The 21,435-nt window shown below is 50.5% G+C and overlaps 4 protein-coding genes across 4 annotated transcripts; 3 read left to right on the top strand and 1 right to left on the bottom strand.

The window, feature by feature from the left end:
• Positions 1 to 640: 640 nt before the first annotated feature.
• Positions 641 to 3,852, bottom strand: ENH_00035670 (tRNA pseudouridine synthase , related; the record flags this gene model as incomplete). Its single annotated transcript, XM_013585028.1, has 10 exons — positions 641 to 715; positions 857 to 1,357; positions 1,514 to 1,601; positions 1,770 to 1,831; positions 2,080 to 2,167; positions 2,332 to 2,428; positions 2,582 to 2,607; positions 2,725 to 2,802; positions 3,319 to 3,419; positions 3,706 to 3,852. The coding sequence occupies 10 exons, from the start codon at positions 3,850 to 3,852 to the stop codon at positions 641 to 643; spliced, it is 1,263 nt and encodes a 420-aa protein (XP_013440482.1).
• A 763-nt stretch (positions 3,853 to 4,615) lies between these two features.
• ENH_00035660 (hypothetical protein, conserved) lies at positions 4,616 to 11,120 on the top strand (the record flags this gene model as incomplete). The annotated part of the gene is made up of 5 exons (XM_013585027.1): positions 4,616 to 6,223; positions 6,458 to 6,655; positions 6,921 to 7,178; positions 7,356 to 7,814; positions 7,956 to 11,120. The coding sequence occupies 5 exons, from the start codon at positions 4,616 to 4,618 to the stop codon at positions 11,118 to 11,120; spliced, it is 5,688 nt and encodes a 1,895-aa protein (XP_013440481.1).
• Positions 11,121 to 13,193: 2,073 nt separating this feature from the next.
• On the top strand, positions 13,194 to 15,047 carry ENH_00035650 (Chromosome III, complete sequence, related; the record flags this gene model as incomplete). Its single annotated transcript, XM_013585026.1, has 2 exons — positions 13,194 to 14,311; positions 14,582 to 15,047. 2 exons carry the CDS (start codon positions 13,194 to 13,196, stop codon positions 15,045 to 15,047), a joined length of 1,584 nt encoding a protein of 527 aa, XP_013440480.1.
• A 1,741-nt stretch (positions 15,048 to 16,788) lies between these two features.
• ENH_00035640 (hypothetical protein, conserved) lies at positions 16,789 to 18,885 on the top strand (the record flags this gene model as incomplete). The annotated part of the gene is made up of 1 exon (XM_013585025.1): positions 16,789 to 18,885. One exon carries the CDS (start codon positions 16,789 to 16,791, stop codon positions 18,883 to 18,885), a length of 2,097 nt encoding a protein of 698 aa, XP_013440479.1.
• Between the last annotated feature and the right edge of the window lie 2,550 nt (positions 18,886 to 21,435).

The following is a 21,435-nucleotide window of genomic DNA, read 5'->3' as shown; positions in this document are numbered from 1 at the left end:
GAGAATGTGTACCAAGCGAGACTTGTGTAGTTCAGCGGCGCCCCTCCATGATTTTGATTGACAAAGCACGAACACGAAGGTCTTCTACGTGCCCAGTGCTACTGTAACTGAGTACTACAAAGAGGTTGGTTGAGGGAAGCTGCTGCAACTGCGACCCCTCCACTTGCTGAGGGTCGTGTCTACGTCTGACGAACTTTTGCTTTGCAAAGGTGCCTTCCCTTTCAAAACCGATAGTGTGCAAATATGTATTTCAGTTTAATGTTTTTCAGTGTAGTCTGCCAGCGGCAGATATATGTCACCGCCATAAAATAACACCTACAAAGCCGCCGCCCTTTAGTGTAAAATCATAGCACTTTCGAAACATTGGGAAGAAGCATAGCAAGAAATATCAAGGGAAGCAATAACATGAATCATATACCCTACGCTAGATAGTGTGCGCTGACCACTTGCAGTACTTCACCTAAAAATGGCAATTCACTTGAATTCAGTTGTCCTTCCATGGGCTGCGTCAGCGTGCTCTCCTAATCGTCTTCTACCCGTGGTGCAACAGCCGCACAAAACAAATAAGAAGGCCCGCTCGCGGTAGAATGTGATGGGAACGCTGCCTCGATGCCCTACTCCCAGAAAGTGCTTCACCGTGTCACCATGGCGGGAACGAGTGTTCACAGAGACACCGAAGGACCATCATGCGGTGCGCGGAACGCATATACTCGTCCTAAGTAATACAACAACGTCGCAGAGTAAGCACCACCCTATTTCACCAAGTGTAAGGCCTGAAACGTGAATTCATCGCTGATCCCCACTGCGCAATCCCCCGTCCTGTCGCAGCTTAGAGTTCAACGCCCACGCACAGTACCTGGAATGTCCGTGATTCTTCAGTGCTGCGAGGGCCAAATTCCAAATTGGTGTTGCAGGCTGTTTGCGTGTTACGTATGCCCTCATCTTCGAGAGCACTGTTCTGTTTCCCACCAGACTCAGGATGAGCGATGGAAATTTGTGGGTCCGCGCCAGCCTCCCTCACTTTCTTTGCTGGGCTATGCAAGGCTTCCGTGCCACCCTGTTTTAGCATTAAGCGGTTTACTGCACCGGCACGAGAAAAGTAAAGGCCTTCGAAACAACAATCGTAGAGAACGAGATTGCTTGCTGGCGCCGGGAGAAGCGCCGTGTAGCAACTTTCCTTAGCTAGTCTCAATTCTTCCACTTCCGTGCTTCCTGTCCTAGTCATGGATGCAGATTCCTCGGCAGCATCCATCTTTGCTGCTTCTACCTCCAAGCCTTCCCTCAAAAGAGTTGAGATACATGCTGCAGGCCACGCTCCACGCCCCACTTCCATCAAAGCTGCCATCATATACCGGACCTACAGCGCAACAGACCCACGATCAGTGTGGCAATGTCTCGTCTCGGGCAAGCAGCAGTGTGGGGATGGCTGAGAACTTTTATGCTGCCCTACGGATATGCAACAGAACGGCAGCTATGCGCCAATTCTGTAAGCCAATAAATAGGAGAGCCATACTTGGTGCCACAAAAACGACACGCCTACGATGGTCGCTACGCCGAACCCATCTCCCTGTAACTCCAAATCGAAGCGAATAACGCGACGCCTGATGAAGGATATACAAAAAGCATCCTCAAGGACTGTTTCAAAGAGAATGAGCAGGTGAGTCATAAGAATGTTGCCCGTTCATTTCACGAAGCACTTTTCTGGACAGGAGACCGATACATTCGGAGAGACCCTTGAAATGCACTAAGCTGACCCGAAAGTGACTGACCAGAGACTCCGCTCCTGCTTCTTGTCAACTTTGCAAAAACGAAGAAAGTTGTGCATCCCTAGCTGCAAGAAAGTGTCAAACACACGCACGTGCATCTCAATGCTGCCATGAACGCACTCAATTCTGGCTGCGCCACTTTTACCAGCTGGCTCTAATACTCATGACGGTGCTGTTAGGATATATGCGAAACCACAAAGACGCAACTCTCAGAAAAAATAAGTGTTCGCCACAGCTATTATGCAGTGTTGCAGTGGCACTGCACTGCAGTCAAGACGCAGCGACGGTGCAACGACGCGTGATCCTCGCTCACAAATTGTTTGGCAGCGGCTCGCATCCTAGAGATATCCAATCCAACGGTGCTAAAGAAGTACTTATACACTCTAAATAGACAGTCAAACCTGCGAAATCAACAACAAAGGCCGCTACTTTTACCTTAGAGGAGCAGCTGATTGGTACGGTGAGAGCAAGGTTTAACCAGCTTCAAGTTTGAAGGTTGGCAAACAACAAATCTAGCAGTCTGTGCTGCAAGGCCCTGACTCCAGGAAAGTAAGCAGAAGCCTACCTGGCATCGAACGTAGGAGGGACCTGAGTGGCAGCAAGGACACGGATATCTGGGGGTAGAAGTCGATTCAGTAAAGGCATATATGCCGTACATCCACCTGCGGCTCAAGCCAGCCAGAACCGTCACTGACGTTTTTCCATAGCTCCAGCCTCCACAACTTGCTGTTTTGCTCACGTGTAAATCCACATAAAGATAACAGCCTAGCCTACGTGCCCTGCGTAGTTGCACACATTTGCTGTCTATGGCCCACCACTGTCTTGCTGATCTGCCCCTTGTCTGCACCCGCAACACACAAGCACACGGCACCCCCCATACATACGAGGGAGCAAGCATCCCTCGTATGTATATCTCCCATCTAGAGTAGTGATGTAAGCTTGAGATAGGGTCACTCACATAACGCGCATGTCAAGGGAAACGTAGTTGCCCGCTGCATGCACGCCCTTGTCTGTTCGTCCGCACCGCGAGAAGTTGCTGCAGCACAGGTGACGATTCAAGATAGCTGCTTCTCAGTAACGGGAGTACATACACAGTGTTCCCAGCGTCCCTTTAGTGTGCTGACACTCAGGAAATGCCGAAATGATTTTTCAGCTCCTCCTGTTCTGGTGCTTCTGCTCATGCAGGCTCGAATGTCGACAGCAAACAGTGCACACGACCAAAAATCCTTCACTGGAAAAATAAGAGTCAGGGCAGCGAAGAACGCAGCAAAAAATGATCCCTTAAATAGCTTCGTGTGCACTTATGAAAACAAACACCGCCATGCTTCACCCCGTAAGTAACAAGCGAACTGCGGCTTCGAGCTATCATTCTCGCAAAATCACGCACCACAACGTGGCTTTGTCTGCCTCAGCCTAGTGAGGATTCTTAAGTGCAGCCACATGCGAGTACTAGAAATGCAACCAGTAAACAGGAACGCACAAGTGCGGACAGAAGTGGCAACACGCTGACCAGCGCCAAGACCGCCCGGTGTCACCACAGCACGAACCTCACCAAGCGTGTCTGTTGGGGATGAGACACGCCCTTTCCATACACCTAAACAGGGTGTCTTCGACTGTGGGAATGCCTGAATCCTCGGCCTGCGCTGCCAGGCCCTGCGGCAAAGGAGATAAACACAGCGAAATACCCGAAATAACAGACAGACAAAAGTCAGTAACGCCAAAGTCGCGCAAAGAAATCATATGTCATTCCGCTTCTGTCCCTTTCCAACCTGCTTATCTTTGAGTACCTACAACAGCAGCTACTGGCGTTACGCCGGCACTCGCTACCGCTCGCTCACAGCATATGCTTCTCCATTGTACGCAATTTTAAGCAGCACCCGCTGCAGCTGCACCTTGCTCCAGTCAAAGGCACGTTGCTTTTTCTTTGGTTTGTATTGACGTTCAAGTGGAGACCTCGCATGACGGTTGGCCTCACAATCACAGCTGGCAGTGTTTTCTGTGAAACCACGGTTACAGCTGTTGCTGTTAAGAAGGTTTCGCTTGCTTTTGCTGCTTCCGTCTCCACTGTTGTGCTTCCCATTGTCATTCTGTCGGACGCAACATATCTTCTTCCCATGGATACACGTGATGCTGCCTGGACACTTTTTTGAGTGTGTCATGTTCCTTTCTCTCCACACAGGTGAATTTGCAAGGGATACCAAACAATGGGGCGCGTGGGGAGCTTATGGATCTCTAGGGCTGAAGAGAAAGTATATATATGGCGCATGTAGTGCAGATGAAAACGAGACATCGCTGCCTTAATGGGCTTCACGGACCACTCCTACTGAGGCGCCGTTAGCGCCACAGGGGCAAACATTATAGCCCTTCAGCTTGCTTGCATCCGAATGATTTTATGCATAGACAACAGTCTTTAGTCCCAACAAACCGGAGCAACGACGCTGGCACAGATATAAGACAGGCGGAGTTTGGGGCTTCTCAGGGCCCCCCAACAACGAAGGCCCCCCGTTAATGCAGGTTGTACTTAGATGCACTCTGATCTTGCTTTATGGGGAACTACATAAATTTAGTCTACATAAAGCATTACAGTGCATGATCTGTTACATGGAGCCAAGGAAAACTCAGCACGTTGAGACGTAAGGTCCAGGGGTCTCTCCTGCACGCCAACAAAATAGTAGTTGGGGGAAACCACTATTTTTGCCCGTATTTTTCAGTTTTGGCTTGTCCGTATGTGGATATATGAACTGTAATTTTTGAGCTCGACAGTTGCCACCTGCAGTGTTTCTTCGTGGATGACGAGCCATTTCCGTCCCCATGAACTTGCATACCATCTAAATACCCTATGAGATCTGATGTCGGAGGTAACGAAGGTGTGGAACGGTGAAGCAGTCAGGTTGCTGCCACACGGGTCTCACCTTTGCCCCAATGGCCTCCCGTCGGAGTGTACCTACACCCCATTTTGGGACCGTTCATTTCGTTCGGGTTCCTTGTTGGGTTGCGGCAGCACCAGCGGGTGCAGTATAGTGTATCGAGGCAGAAGCCCTGAGCCTAGTTCTCTGTTGACTTGTTACTTGGGGGGCTTCAAGCTGCACGATAGGTCTCTCCCACTTGGGCGCATTTCTAAGAAAACATTCAATCCCCTGCTCGAGGTGGAGGTGGTGAACGCGGTAGGAGTTTGCTATTTTGACCAGCTGCTATCGGATCACCCTCTTTGTCTTTGCCTGCAGCCAAGTTGCTGCTGCTGCAGTGGAAAGCTTCCCACAGACCCCGACCCCTACAGCCTGCGCGGCGATGGCAAAAAGGCAGCAGCTGCAGCAGCAGCAGCAAGAAGCAGGCGTGTTACAGTGCTTGAAGAATATGTTCCGTACGGCGCACTACAAGAGGTAGCTAAGCATGGAAGACGTACTCCGGTCCTTGTGCTGCCATGTGGTGCAGCACACAGCGCGCTCGAGTTGGTAGCGATATCCCATAAAGTGGGCGATGTTGTTTATACGCGAGGGCTCCCCCGCAATATCAGGAGCCAACAGTACAGAGGGGGACGTGGATCGGACACTGAGAGCCGCGAAAGAGGAAAAAAAAGAGTGAGGCAAGGCATTAGCAGCAGTAGCAGCAACAGCCGAAGCAGCAGCAGCGGCAGTGATCAGTCCTTGGAAGAGGGGTGTAGTAGTGACAGCTTTGGCCTTTCTGAATGGGAGACGTCTATGCAAGTAGCTGGATGCTCGCTGGGTCTTGAAGGCCGTCGGCTTGCGGAGTTGCATCCCAACGTATTTCAGTGGACTCGGGGGGAAGGCCAGCGTCTGCGTGGTGACGGCACTGCTAGCTGCGAGAAGCAAAACAGCAGCAGCAGCTGTTGCTGTTGCTTTTGCTGCTGGTGTCCCATGGGGGACGAAGCGGATAAAGTGGGATCAGCACGAAATATATACGCACGCGGAGATGCCCGTCACGCTCCCGACCTCGTGGACACCATCAAGCCCAAAGAGTCCGTTGTATCTGAGAGGGTATTGGAGGTGCGCACAGATGACAAGCACCCTTTTATTAAGCTTGTCTATGCCAGGAACTCTAGGGGTTTGTACGTAGCGAGGCTAAGGTACGACGAGGATGACTTCGATCCCGCAGAAGCTACGGAGGCGCTCAAAGTAGCAGCGCGCAGGCAGCAAGGAGTACAGGGGACCCAATCTGAGACGGATATACTTGGTTGGCTTCAGGATGGAGGCTTAAGGCGGCAGCTGAAAGTGGAAGTGCTGCATGACGCGCCTTATGGCTACCGGGTGCCACGCCAGGAGGGAGGTCGGGCTCGACACAAAGACAAAGAAGCTGGAGTCCTACGTTTTGGGGTCCCCAAGCAAATTCCAGCCCATCCAACAGTAATCAACATTGCCGTGAGCCCTGCGGATGTTGGTGAAGCTGCACTGCTCTACAGCTCGCAGTACGTGAGTCTCTGGAAAGCCGAGGAGGCGCGAGTACGTCAGCACTGACTATCCAAGTAGGCGAGTACCTTTCCGTCACCAACTAAACCCGAGTTTCATCATTGATTGCGTGAAGGCGCTTAGGAACGTCGCGACATACGGATGCAGCGGCAGCTGTTCTGTTTTGAGAGTTTCCCCTGCTGTTTCAGCTTAAATATTTGCTTGATATTGGTTGCTTTGGTGCCAATATATTTGCTGGTTGAGCCTGTGCTATTTGGAATTCTGTAGATGGAAGTGCCCGCGCCCGTTTCTCTCTCTGTGGTCACTCGAAACATCAAGCGGGCGTCTCGGCCGTCTATGCGATACAGACACCGCGCTGTTCTTGCTGACCCAGCTGCGGAAGCCTTCCAGACCCTCTGTTATTTACCCCACCAACGCCAAACTCTTCTTTTGGGGAGCGAAAATCTCTGGGCTTTGGACCTCAGGGTTGGCTTTAAAAGCGTCATTACACACTTCAAAAGCATCTCCCATTTTTGGAGTCATCACATGCAGCTGCCTCTGTTGCAACTCTGTATATTGCTACGGCGCGCTTGCCGTTGGTGTTGCACTGGATGCTAATTGCGTTCTGATGAAATAAGACAAGGATACCACTGCGGCTGCCATTTTTTGAGATTTAGGATCTATGTCTTCTAGTGTGCGGAAGTCGAGGCTTCACTGAAGTTGGATTTTGTGGAATGTTGGCTGGATTCAGGCAAAGGGGATGACAAGGCTTTTCCCCGCGCTGCATGCACCGACGCACAGTAGCACTCTGCAGTGCATTGCCGAGACGCTGTATGCGCCATGTACAGCCAATTCGACCTACCACACAACATTCACTGCTTTGGCTCCTCACCCAGTCCATCCCTTCCTCCTTGCCGCAGTCCACGATGCTACAGAGTCCATTTATCTCTTTGATGTGAGGGCGATGCATGAGCCTCTCACAGTCGTTGGCCTCCCCACAGTCCGCAAGGTGAGCTCCGCATTTCGCGGCATCTTGTGAAGACCCCTAGAGGTGGTATTAAGGTTTTTTCCCCAGGTGCAAGAGCATAAGCAGTAGCTGTCAGGCACTGCACGAGTAGTAGTCTAGCTGCTCACGGCAGGCTAATCTGAGCAGCCGCAAACTCGGCTTGCGTTGTTTTCTTTACAGATGGGTTCCAGATATCGCAGTTTACTGTGGCACAGCAGCACCGACAAGTGGGCTCAAGCAGAACACCTGGAGCCCATGAGGGCTACTCGTCTATCTAGTGATAATGCCCGCAAGGTTGCCTTCACTTCTGCAGCATGCGCGGCACATCATGACCCTTCCTGCACTCACGACCTCCTTGCTGCGTTTTCTTGGAAAAGCGACGACGTGGTCTGCAGCGCGCTTCGAGTACACCCTGCTTTCTGCCCTCACGATCCTATGGAGCCCTTTAGCACTTCAAGCCGAGAGGAACGTTCCCAAAGCATCCACTTCGGGGATTCGGGGGTCCCAGCTACCAGGCAGAAGGACCATCCGCGCCTGCACAGCAAACGGCCTTATTTTGAAGCCTCGCCACTAGAGGCCGTAAAGCAGAGCTGTCTTCCAACAGTCATAAACAGAGAGGTAGTAGAGGTTTCGTGGCAAGTGAGTATCTCACTGATAGTGTGAATACAGGCAATGAGTTCACTTGTCATACATAATCCAAATGCAGGTGGGCAAACCCAGGCACAACTTGTGCATCTTTACCCAGCCGATGGTGTGCAGTGGGTCTGCATGCGACTGCAGGCAGAAGTTTCAATGTTTCCCCGTGTCAGCTGGGGTCTTGAAAACCGGGAGCGTTGCAGCTCTATCCCATCTAAGACTCCTATTGGTTCGCCCTGGACCCAACAGAGACCGTTGCAGGTGACTGTAGATGAGCATGCGGCCACCGCCACTTTCCATGGGTATGCAGGGGCGTGTCTTTTTGAGTTGCCAGTAACGGGGGAGACACGGCAAGCACTCGCTCACGAAGGCCATCAACAACCAACGCGAACTGTCCGGTGCAGCCTATGCGGGAGCAGTAACGCACTGGCGTTGGCAGCAGCCTGGAGCACTAGTAGCAGAACTACATTCTGCAGGAACTGCTTAGCCCCCATCAGCCACGCTATAAGTATGTCCGAAAAATCACCGGGATCCCTCGTTGTCCTTTCTGCGCTAACTACCAGCGGCCGTCTCACCTGCAGGCCCTTAACACTAAATGACCCAGTGCTAAGGCTGAAATTGCAGAACCGCTGCCGCCTGTACTCACAATTGGCAAGGCGGCAGCGGTTCAAGAGGAAGGAGGACCAGAAAACGTTTAGAGCTTTCGGTGTTGAGCTGGGCAAGTTCTCGCAAGCTAGTGAGCCCTCGGAGGCTCTGGCTGCCCTCCTGTCCTTCCATACTCATCGATTTTCCCGCGAATATCTCTGCAGTACCGCAAGTGGTAAAGGCAGCATAGCTACTTATAAGCCATCCGGTCATGGGGCCGTACATGTTCTACTAAAACATCTGCACGCAAATTTGAACGAAAAGCGGGTCTTGCCACAAAGGATTTCGGTATTGCTGCTACAAGCGCAGCTGCAGCAGACTTTGCAGCGGGAGTTACTATTCCGTGCTGCGCTAAAGCTGCAGCGCAGCCAGCAGCTGCATCTGCTGCGTCGAGTTTCCTTTGAGAACCACTTGGTGCCATGCGAAGAGGTAGCTGGCGCGCTTTTGGGCGCTTTGAGGCTAGGCTTGGCGGCAATGAAATTCAGCGGACTCTGGCCGCGAAGGCTTGCTTCGTTTGCTTTCTGTGACTCGGGAGCCTTCGGCATTCACAGGCCTGCGTTTATCACGGAGGCCTACGACCCTGAGCCTGTCGTTCAGGTGCTTCTAGCTAGCCGAAATCTTGATGCGTACCTAAACGGAACCGCAGAGGGTCACCCCACAGAGTCAGGGAAAGCAAGGGACCTCCAGGATGAGCAACGAGCAACTACAGAGGGAGAAACGGATCAAAACAGCTATGTGCTGTCGTTGGCAGGCTCGGAGCATTCCCAGTCCCTCCTATCTTCGGACCCTAACGGCAAGGTTTCTTCCAATGGCGGCTACTTACCAGAAGACGAAAAACACCAAAGATTTGACAGCGCATCAGCTGCCAGAGAGTTGCTGGAGACAGAACCTGAGGAGTCGGGCTTTACAGCAGTAACGGAAATTTCCGCGCTACCCTTCTCTACATCGAGGAGCCGTGCGATTTTCCGCTACGCTGTTGAGGCTGTGGAAGCCTTGAGCTATGCGACGCCTGGAAGAAGCCTCTTGCAATTAAGAGACGAAGGCAGTGTTCTTCTGCATGACGTACTGATGGCGGTTCAGATGTGGCGTGACGGAGTGCTGACAGATGCTCAGGTCTTGAGCTTATTGCGTCCCTTCACAATTAGCAGGCCTTGTACAACCGGTATCTTAGACATGCAAAGAACCACTTTGCCACTGAGTGTCTCTGTGGCTCGCTCCCCTCAAGAAGCTCTAAAAACCGCTATGGAAGTGGCACGAAGACCGCATCTACAAAGTGTATTCAACTCCACAAGGCGTGCAAACGACGCTGTTCTTAACAAGCCGGCTGTAGGGCCTGAGGAAGCGTATGCATCTCCTCCTTTGGAAGCGAATGAGTCACCCGGCGGATTGTCTACGGGCGGGACAGGAGAGATCAAGAGTGAATTCTGGAAAGTATCAAACCCTGCACTGGCTCCAGCTGTGCTGTGTTGTTGCAAAGTCGTACTGCAGCATCACTGTGATGTCCATGCATGTACTGTGGGAGATCAACCAGTGTGTCCAGTGCCTGGAGGGGACTATACGGGGGTTTTGTACCCGCATACTGACGGTGTCCAAGCCTTGCTGGAGGCGCTTAAGTCACAGCTCAGAAATTATCGAGCAGAAAATCAATGTGGTGATGCAGTTAGGCATGCCTGCTCTATCCCGCAGGCCATCGTGGACGAGCTGGCGGAGGCCCTGTTTCTGACACATGAGGTGCTGTTGCTACCAGTAGGGGACCACAAAGCGCTTGAACCGTGCCACCAGCCCACAAAGGTGTCCTGCTCTGGCTCAGAAGCTCCTACGAGTAGCTCTGCAAATGATTTAACCTCAGTAGAAAATCCAAGCCGTCACTATAGTGGCCGCCAAAACTTGCCGAGGAACGCAAGGAACTTCGATCCTGGGGTCCCTCAGCTGTTCACTCAGCAAGTTGGAGGCTCATCTGCAATTGATGTGATTTCACCGAAATGCCCTTTGGCTTCCCCTTGGATCCCTGCCTACTGCATTTCGCGGCATCTGCACACCTTCGCCCGAACAGATACATTGATTGCAGAAGACGACCACTTGCAGCAGGAACTCCAACAGTACGCGTGGCGAGATCTGCTGCAACATCAGCAAATGACACAAATGACCAATGCTGCTCTCCCTGGCGATTTCATAGGGCAGCACTTTTCGCGGTACCCGAGCAGCCCAACCCTACGCCTGCCGCAGTCCATGAGGTGCCGCCTCCCTGACCATGTTCTTCAGGGCCTGGCCCACAGCAAATGGGGCCGACTGCTCTGTGGCATCGCCGTTAATGACGTACTAATAGCAGACCTTCTCTCGCATTGGGATGCCTCTGCAGTTCAGAGGATGCGTGAGACCGCAGAAACGCAACGCCAGGTAGAAAGGCGCACTGAGCCGGCTCATGAGGATGACAGACCTAGCCGCCAGAAAGGTACACTAACGGCTGTGGATGACTTGCCGAGAGACCCGGCAGGCAGAGTGTCTGATGAGCTCTGCAGGCTACTGGAGTTGCTACCACAAACGCCTCTGCAGTATTCCTTGTTCGTTAGTGTGCAGGAGCGGCAGCAAGAGCAGCGCCGCGTCCAGGCAGAGCGGCAACAGCTGCTCGAAAGCATTGCACAGGCAATGCGCCGACGAGCGTAAGCGGGCATGAAACGCCTGTCACACATTTTAGAATGAAATGCAGCATGGAAGGCTGGAGCAGCCAAGGCAGCCGACCTCTGTCGCGTGGGGTAACGAGGAAGGGCGACCAGCATAGACTTATTTTCCGTACTTGTCAATTTGCCGCTTCGTGCCCACTCAAGTAGCGTAGCCACATTTTGCTACTGCTCCCACTGCGCTCCTACAGTACGCGCTTCCGTATGTTTACTTACTCTGAAGTGCGTGCGTGTAATGAATGCAAAGTCGCAGGGGCACTGTCCGTACGTCACGATATCGAAAATAGTAGTGGTTGGCATGACACTGTGCCTGGGTGATTCGACCCGCCGAAAGGGTGGATTTTTAGTACCTGCAGTCACCGACATGGTTGTCACCGTGCTGCCCTACGGCGCTCAATATAAATTTGGGTTCTTCGTAGGTGATGTCTCGGCCGCGTCATGCTAGCAAGTACTATCGTGCACAGGCCTTTTACAAGCTGGCGGCGGGTAGAGAAAAGCTTAGGATACTAAACCTTAAGACTGTTTTAGTGCATAATGTGCGTGAACATGTGGTGGTTGGTCGCGTGGAAGTGTAGGGCTGGCAACATTGGCTTTATGGGGTGTCTCGCAAAATCGTGGACCCAAACTAAGCCTCAAGTCAACCTTCCTAATATGAGAGGATTGAAACCCAAATACATCACTGAAGGCCTACCCGTAGTGGTTTGAATTCGGCGACAGCACACCAGCTGTTCTTGACGCGCAAGCTCTGTTACCGCAAGGAAAGGAACCTTTCCTCGAAACTAACATCAGAAGAGTCTCTGTGCTGCGTGCACAAAAACAATAATGTAGAAAGCGTTCTGGTCTCCCAAAGTTTAGTTGCTGGCTTTCTGCCTGGGATATGTCTTGGTTCTCCATGTGCCATTGACCTCCCACCTAAGTTTTCACTGGGCCGAAGAGACAGCCACTGCAAAACACTTCAGGTATTTTTCGCCTGGTGAGGGCTAAAACTGCTTTTGCAATCCTTCCATGTCTTGCTGCCCAAAGACTGGATGAAAAGTGCCTTTGGGACTATTCCTTTTGTGAGCGCTTAGCTAAAGTCGATGGCCGAGCGCTCAATGGGCTAACCAAATCCCCTTGTTTACACTGTTTCACGCTCTTTTGTTTAGGCGATCACCATTTCCTGTAACGCCTTTCTGGTCAGTTGCTCAGTGAAGTGGCCGTCGGCTGCCCACCATCCCCATATTCTTGCTGACGCTGCTAGTGGCAAGGTCTGGAATATTGAAAAGAAATTATTTATTGTATAGAATTGCAGTTAACAACTCTCTTCCTGGTATTTGTCAACGGGGTCCTTCAGGCAGTCGCCATGACCGCTCTGCGCTCCCATCTACAGTTTGGTTCGTACATACTCCTGTTTAGGCGATGCTACAGCCTCACTACGAAGCCAAGCGCCACATTAAATATCTATGAGCAGCACAACCCATACTACTACACGTAAGAGTTAAGTGTAGCAAAAGTTGTAGAACCTTACAGTGCAGCCTGGCTTCGTCACCTAGCTCGATAACTGGAGACTTCCTCAGCGCCCCCAAGCATTCCTGCGTTGTAGATTATTAATCTTTATTGAGACATGTTCAAGGGAGGGTTTCCTCTCATTACTAGCGAAACCTCACTCCACGCGCAGCATGCATGTGACATAACGGGCGCTCATCCAAAGAAGCCGAAGTCATTTTGGCCGCTACCAACAAAATGCCTTTAACTCTCAATGCAGAGCACGGCATTAAGTAATCTGGGAGTTATTAAGAGTATCTGGATTGATCTTGCACTCGAGCGCACCGCGTTGCTGTGCATCGAGCGCCAATCTTGTCGTTGCTCTGTCACGCAAGGGCTGCAGTCTTTACAAGTTCATACTTTCCCGGCAATAAACTTTTGAAGTAACTCAGTAATTGTGTAGCTGCCGCAGCTACATGATCCATGCGAGTTTCGAGTCTCTTGTGCCTTACTCCACGTTGACTTCAGTCGGAGCCCAGGAGCCTTATTTACATGCTTTGTCTGCACCTTTTGATCTTGAGCCCCAACAGTAAGCATGGGCACGCGAATAGGAGGCCTCCCTATTCGTGTTGGATCACTAAGGAGGCAGTTGATCCCACCCCTGTGCAATTCATTTGCACGGTTGCACAGTCCGAGGAGCCCATTCGTCGCATGCAACCTGGTGTCTTTTCTTCTCAATAGAGGACTCTATGTTTCTGAAACCTCCTGTACTGGGGTAGGGATGAGGCTTTTTTCTACCCAGGAGAAAGTGACGGATGAGGCTGGAGCCGAGTCAGTGGAGGAGCAGCGGGAGCCAGCATCCAGCACACACGCTGCAAGTCAAGAATCAGCGCATCCTAATGACACTGAGGGTCCAACTGAGGCTCCGTCTAGTTTTTTGTTGGACGAAGTATCTGCTGGTGATCTCAGCGATTGCCCGCCAGCTCTCCACGAGTTCGTTTTCACTAATCCAAATCCCTTCCCCTTCTCGGTGGACCCCGAAACGTTGGAGGCTTCCCAAGTCAAGGAGGTTGTGAATCTATTGCTTGGAAGTAACCACTCAACACATATCCGCGATAATGTGTATTCTGAGCGTTCTAGGTGGTGTTCAGAGGCGGTTTCACAGACAGACCCAGGTGAAAGGTGGTTGCAGTACCCTGAGCCCAATGTTCTTTGGCCAAATCCGCTTTTGCACAACCACAGGCTTCAGCCCTTTACTTGCACATCAACTGACGCTGTCGGGCCCGTTCAAGCTGTTTCAGGGTCCAAGCATGCTGAGAAAGTGGACAAAGATGCAACTAGTGTTCGACATGCCCCATCAGATGGTGTGGAGGACGTTTCAAATCACTCCGCGCGCATCAACGAACTACAGTTGCGTGTAAACAAAATTCGCCTTGAGCAATTGTGGAAACATTTAGGCGTCTATGGGACGTCGTGGGACGAAATAGACGAGGTGTATCTCAGATTTAGACAGCAACTACAACGCCGTAAAGAGAGGTGGGATAGCAGGAAACAGCAAATCCTTGAATACGCAGGTGTTGTGTGCTCCAGGAGAGTTCGAGCACAAAGAGCAGAATTTCTGAAGTCCGCAGGGGTTGAGTTAGAAGCTTTCGATGACGAAACAAAAGAACAGCTACTCGTCCCTCGTTCTCTCTTTAGGCGGGCTACGCGCAAGTACGCAGATGTTTTGCATACGTTAAGTTTCATGTTTTCTTGATTCTTTGAGGTCTTCCCAGATTTCGTTAGGATATACTATTTTAGTGAGGATGTACAGTGCACACGTAGGGACACGCAAAAGTTGCACGTTTCACACCCAGAACGGCCCGCTGCTTCATTTTTGATAGTTTATTCGCTCTGTGAAACCCTCTCACCAGCTTATATGAAAACACGTCTGTTGAGCTTCATGAGCTGTCACCCTGCGTCTGTTGGCTTGTATTTGTTCAGATTGTACTACAAGTGGCACGATGCGTACTTCGCTCCTTGGAGACCCGGAGGACTTCAGTCTGTGCTGAAGGCACACGTGACTCTGCGGATGCTGCAGCGTGAAACAAATGAACGCCTTTTGCATCTTGATTTTGCGGGCACGTCACGGAGGGTTTCAACTGGTTTGGTGCAGAGTGAAGAACGCGGCACCTCAACTCTTGTAGATACTCCAAAAGGTTCTGAGAGTGAACAGCACGTGGAGCAAAAACTGCTGCGCATTCTTAGACAACAGCACGTTAGGAAGCCTGTGGGCAGCAGAGGCGCAGACAAACTGGGTGTAACGTCAAATACTGGCGATGCACAAGCAGTAGGGGAAAAGTCCACAGAGACAGCCGAAGCGAATGAGCAAAATTGGGATTTTACGGGTGTTGGGCGCCGCTGGCGGCGTCACAACCGCTTAATAGATTTTGATGCAGTGAAAGCCTGACGCAAACGACTCTTTACAATATTTCAGCATTAAGCAGTCATTTGTTGCGCACATCAGAGCGATGCGAGTGGCATATGCAGTTTGAAGTATGATGGATGTGCACCAAAAAATAAGCAGATCACCTGCCCTGAGGTGCAAACTGTAATTTGTAGCGTGGTGACTGTCTAGACGAAGAATTGTCCTCTGAGGCGGTTGTGCAAACAGCAATTAGGTCACTCCTATCACTGGACATTCGACGGACGTGCATAGAGTTGTTCTTTAGATGCCTGGAATCTTTATGGTATGCATCTCATGTGAAACCAATAGTAGCTCAAGGTACCACGGCCACTTACCGGTGCCTTGAAGGCCACAGGTAAGTGGTCGTGACATTTTACGCCTCGATTATGTTCCCGAAGTACTTAATTTCTTACAAAAGATTACCCAAATCTCGAGCGGAAACAAACCGAGGAAACTGCACAGGGAGAATTTCGAGTAGGAGTGCACTGTAGATCAATCAAGCGTGCGCACATGGCATTTTCGGCTAAACTAGACGAAGCCCAAACTGAAACAAGCTTTCTAACTGCGGAAGGCGGTACGCATAGGAATGAGCAACGCTAATGGACTATATGCCATAATAGTGAAGTTCAGTAATACCAATGGCCTGTTGGTTTACGTTCTTCTTATGGCAATTCGTCCAGCTACCGCTGCAAAATCTCGTGAGTACGAGCTTATCGCCCTAAACCGCCTGAATCCGTGCATTTTCTGCAGTGTCCTTCTCGAAGCAATCCTTCCTCGAGCACCACTAGCTTGCACTGTTGTCTACCCATGGATTTCTGAGCCGCTACCCTAGGACCTTGGGCAGCACATAGATGAAGCAGAAGCAGTTACCTGAGGAATTCTTTATGCTTGCCTTAATGCTTGTATTGCGTGTGATTTACAAGTCAAATTTCAACTTCAGGGAAAGCTGCTCCACATTTACGGAAGGAGATATATTTTCCAATGAAAAGAAGAAATGCCACTATCGCCCAGTTGCTTCCCATATTGGGATAAAAATTCATGCAGCTTTCCCTTAAAATTGCCGTTTGTATGAGCTTACTATCCCAAAATATTTGTATTCAGCGAAAGCTACGTCGGGCGCCATAGGGTTGAGTCACGAAATACTCTGCAATTTAGTTCTGCACTTGAGGTTTTGAGCAAGAGGGTGCAAGCTTTACACGCTTTTACTACAATAAATGACGGAAGCAAGTAATTAATCGTCTATAAATACAGTTTCATGATATGTCGGGAGCGAAGCAAGTGCCCGCCTCACAGTATTGTTCGAAGCAAGACGGAAACGAACGGAGGCGCTTAGTGACTAAAAATCCCGGAAGCTTACACAATTGAGTGAAACAAAATGCCTGATTTTTTAATAAACATGGTTTGCATAAAAGCATCCGAAAATATTCACGGTGTACATACCCTGTAGTCCTCAAGCATCGCTCGTATTGAGCCGCTCTCCCCCCCAGAAGCAGCCTCTATGTTTACACTTAAGAGCGTCCATACATCAACTTCGTTATCTTCCATCAGCTCATATATACAATGGTTTTGCATTTTGTAGTCAGCTACAATGCATGCCTCCCTTACCACGTAAATTCGAAGTAGACCTTTGCCTGTCGTTGCTTCTGTCTGTCAACTGAAGTTCTGCAGTTTGACGTGTGACAGTGGACACAGCTCCAACTCGCCATGCATTGCCCATACGTCTGAACAATATAGTTAAAATGCAATGAGTGGAAAGCATTACAGACCGAGTGCTCTCCCTGGCCCTGCGCCCACGTCGGACAGCCCGAAAATGACAGAGGCGAGGCCCCAAACCCCAAGAAAAGACTTTGATGAGGCTCCCAGGCAGAAGAATTCCGAGTCAGATTATGGCCACGTGTGGAGAAGCGGCTCGAGCCCCTCGGCTGACCGTGGAAATGGGCATCCCGGAAAATCTCGGCGAATTTTCGCTGTGGCTGCCCTTGCAAGCTTCATCGCTGGGTTTCTTCTCGTGTCTTCTGGATGGATTGGCGGCACACCGAGGTTAAAGGGGAAATTCTGGCGCAAGGAGCCTAAATTTCTTGGAGGGGCGAACACGCCAAACCGGGACCTCTCTATCGAAAACGGTGCATCAGACGAACTGGAGCGTCCCCTGCAAGCTCAAGAGCTTCAGCAGTTCCAGGATTACCAGCAACATCTTGAGCCTTTGGAAGCTCAGGAGGTTAAAGAGCAAGAGGAAATCAGTGCACCATTGCAAGAGCAGGACCCAGGACAGCCTGAGGAAGACGAGCAGCAGCCTGAGTCTTCGCAGGTTCAGGACCACGAGAAAGAGCTTGATCCTCTGCAGCCACAGGAAAGCCAGCAGCTTGGTGAAAACGAGGCTAATGCTGAGTCGCTTCAGTCGTTGACGGAGGAGCAACCGCCAGATTTCCAGAGCCCACAAGAACAGGAGCCCGAGCCAGCTCAAGAGCAACTGGAGCCGTCTGATGCCCAGCAGCAGGAGACGTCTTCTCCGGCTTCAGTGAAGAGCCCTCTACCGCCTGAATACTATTTTCAACACAGTACAACCGATGGGGGAGAGGCTAGGACTGGGGAAACGTTATGGGGTGCAAAAAGTTCGGAAGCGTCTTCTTTGGACTTATCTTCCAAGGGAGAAGAGCTTGCAGTGGAGGTCTCCGTTGTCCCTGACGTTGTTTCCCGAGCAGATGATGCAATGCTTGATACTGATGGTGGAAATTCTGGTGTTGAAGAGGCAGGAGAGAGAAACCAGCCAGATCTCGGCTTGCAGGAGAGTCCGTTGACGCCGGTGATGGCCTTTAATAAATTTGTCGAAAGTATAAGTCCGTCTGTGGAGCGTGCTTTTGTTGAACAGTACACGTACGAGCCTCTCAGGACCTCGCAAGAGAGGGACATTGCGTCATACATCAACCACCTCGTAGACTTAGTACGTTCAGTGGCACCAGGAGAGAATGCGGAGCCCCACGAGCAAGCAGTGCATACGGTAAGGGAAGCTCTCATGCTGTCGCTGCTAGAAGCGGCTACAACTCGTATTATGGATCTGGAGGAGCGAAGACGAGCCTTTTCCGGAGCTGCAAGTGTGGATCCTGCCTTGGAGCCTTCTGGCACTGCAGGCTCTCGGAATACTGCAGCGGCATCCGTTGAAGATTTGGACTCAACGCCTGTAAAATTCTCGTTTTTCTTAAAACGTCTCAGCAATTATGTAGGCGGCCTTAACGAGATTACACTGATTGCCGAAGCATTAGAAGACGAGCGGGAGAAGACAAACCAGCAAAAATATGTCGCCAAAAATGCGGCTAATAAACTAGCTAGCTTTCTTGGCGGTACTGTCATACAGTTTTTGGATGACCGGGAGGTCCCCTTCAAGATGCTAGATTACTTCGAAACAACAGTTGGCCATATGCTAGCTCGGTCCAGTGTGGGGCCGAAGTCTGTTAATCCCGAGGCGGCAGTGTGGCAGGAGTTCCTGAGCACTTACGGGTGCTCACAGGACGTGTTAGAGAGGGCTCAAATATTGTATGACGAATTTGGAATCCTGGGGGTAGTAGGTGACTTTCTGCGCGTTTTTTCCAAATCTGTAAATGATATGAGAGAAGCTCCTCACCACGATATCCAGTATTTAAAGGAACTAGAAGCGAACTGGAAAGACAGTCAGGTCTGGGAGCTTTTCAGCGATATGAAAAATAATGAAGAAGACGGCAGAGCCAACGCGCGGAACTACAAAATGTCAGCCTTGAGCCTCGCACAGGAGAAGTTGAGACGGACACCACCTGGAGCACACGATGTTGATGCGCAACTACTTCAGGCGGCAATTGCTCTACTGTGAATTCCCCAACGGCAGCTTTCTCATATGGCCATGCGTTCGCGTGTCCCCGTATTCTCTGTGCTGCTGTGTTTGGTGTCTGTCTTTTAATCGCTTGATCCTTATGCCTTCACTAACGTATGTTTGCGTTTGCACTTATTTGTCCTTCCCCCATCGACATTGTGCCCCACTGTCCCTAATGGATTATTGAGCGTCTTTCTTTGGGCGTCTGTCTGTCCACAAAAGGACTGAAGGGGACGAAGTCTCTATTTGCTCCAGTATGTTCTGTTGTGGGGTGAGGAATTTGAAATAACGTGCGATGCTTCCTTTTGTATAGTGCAAAATTGGGAGGCCCATTTGTAGTGGTTTTCTGTGCATGATGCTATATTTGAAGTATTATTTGCATGTCCCCGTTGTATAGTGCTGCGCATTTGTAGTGGTGCACTGAGCTGGAACACAGTGAGCTTTACTGCCCCACAAGATCCAAGAAGTGTTGAGTGGCCCCAAAGAGAGGTCATTATCTTACCCAGCAGCGACAGTTAAATCTTCGTCAAGTTTTTTAATGTTTTATTTTCGTGGACATGACCATGCAGACGAAGGCTCCTTTAACATGATGCTTTTAGAATTACAAACGTGGTACCGTTAGGATTACAAATGTTTCCGCGGATGCAGTTTGCTGTTGTCTCTGCTGCCGCTATGACGTTTACTGTCTACAGTTGTAGTCGCCGCTGCTGTGGCACCTGCATTTGATACTGTCTTCCACAAAGGCTCATGAGCGTAGTTGGTTGCTGAGAGTATTTCCTTGCTACGCGTTCGTTTGAGCTATCAAACACGGTCACGCACAGTTCAAAGGAGCGTAGTTAGAAACTAGAACACGGGGTGCTGCAACAGCTGGCTTCACCTACTGCGGGAACATATGCTGTTGGCCTGAGAGGTCTGTCACTTTTCTTTCGCACAAGTGATTTCCCCCTAGTGACTGAAAAGGCGGTTCACCATTGATGGCCACAGCGGAGAGAAACCGAAGGACGCCGCGCTTCTTAGCAGGGAGAAGGCGAACACAAGCTCTTCCTTTTTGTCTTGCCAGCACTGCCACACACTGCACTGCCACATTTGGTTTGCCTCCGTGGAGAGGCTACACAATCTTCATGTGACGGAGTTTACTTCAAATTACAATGTGAGCATGTTGCTTTCACTGTCGCCTTTTGCTTCCGCGTTTTATCGCAGCTCCAGGCGAAACGATCCAGTCTGATGACATGAAGACAGTTAGTCTTCCTGTTTGCTCGCAAGGAATACGCCTCTGTACCATGATTTGGCTGGTCTCTCGTTACTTCAACTGGGCGTACCCGGCTCTTACTCCCATTAATTCTTTGGAACTTTAGGCACCAGGCAAGCTGTCAAGATCCTGGCCCCCACAATACCGAAGGGGTGGCATAGGTAAATCAGAGAGAGGTCGTTTCTCTGACGTGCAACCAGCGGAAATTTTGTCGTCACTACATAAGACGGGAGTGTCATGCAAAAAGCAAAAGAGGCAGGCGCTGCAACTTGCAGATAAACTGGGAATATTAGCATGGAGAGCACCCTGTTGACGCTCCCGCACGTGAGAACGACGTGCCTTTGGAAAGTGCTGTGGTCTTCGTAGCTTTGCTTCTCGATGTGTGGCTCTTATCTAGCGTTATGATACTGTATCTAGCGCATCACACTTTGTCTGTTTGTCGGCGTGTACCTTAACATTTTGTCTGACTAAATTCACCAAGAGTTTTGCGTTGCATTCCCGCCCGGCTGTGACTTCTTGTAGCTGCTGTTCTTTGTTTGTGAAAACCCTTCTACACTGTTCCCCTCGGTCGTACGCTACTGAGTATGCATGCGCACTAATGAATGGGTCTTCCAAGGTGACATGCACGAGCGCAGAGGCGGCCAGTTGCGCAGTTCCTGTTGCTTCATGTAACCACATTGGCGCCACCTGTGGCTTGCGGGAAGAGTGTTGCTCTGAGCCGCCACCAGCGAAAAGTCTTCGCCGGTCAACGCACTTGTGTGTGCCTTGCTGCGGCTGAGAGCAGCTGCTGCTGAAGTCTACAAAATTACTATCTACCCTGCTGGAGCCCGCATCAAAGCCTCCTTTGTAGTACACATTATTCTGTGTCAAGAAGACAACTGTAAATTTGGTCTTCCCGCAAATACCTGAAGTGCTGCAACTAGCCACTCCTCAAAGAAGCTCCGGCAAAAACCGGATAAGCAACAGCAGCTACACAAATACAAAAAGCTACGCGCTTGGCATTAGAGGAAGCAAAACAGTTCCACAAGAAAAGACGTTCAGCACTCTGAAACAAAGTTGGTGCTCTCCCTCACAGGACTTTTGCCGTGAGGCCTTAATTTCCTTTACCTATTAAAAATCGTTTCGTTTCTGTTTAATGGTGTTCACCGGTCTCATTTAGTGACCAGATATTCATCACCAAACGAAGGATCTAAAAACTTGATGTGTCTTTACACAAACAACTTCTGAAGAGCATCATCTCTTCAATTTGTGGTCCCGCGGGTTCTAATTGGCTTGGTCCACTTTGCATAAATAACTTGAAA

This window comes from Eimeria necatrix, genomic scaffold (assembly GCF_000499385.1).
Source record: "Eimeria necatrix Houghton genomic scaffold, Enh_scaff25, whole genome shotgun sequence".
In the NCBI taxonomy this organism is placed as follows: domain Eukaryota; phylum Apicomplexa; class Conoidasida; order Eucoccidiorida; family Eimeriidae; genus Eimeria; species Eimeria necatrix.
This window is presented reverse-complemented; position numbering and strand designations above follow the sequence as displayed.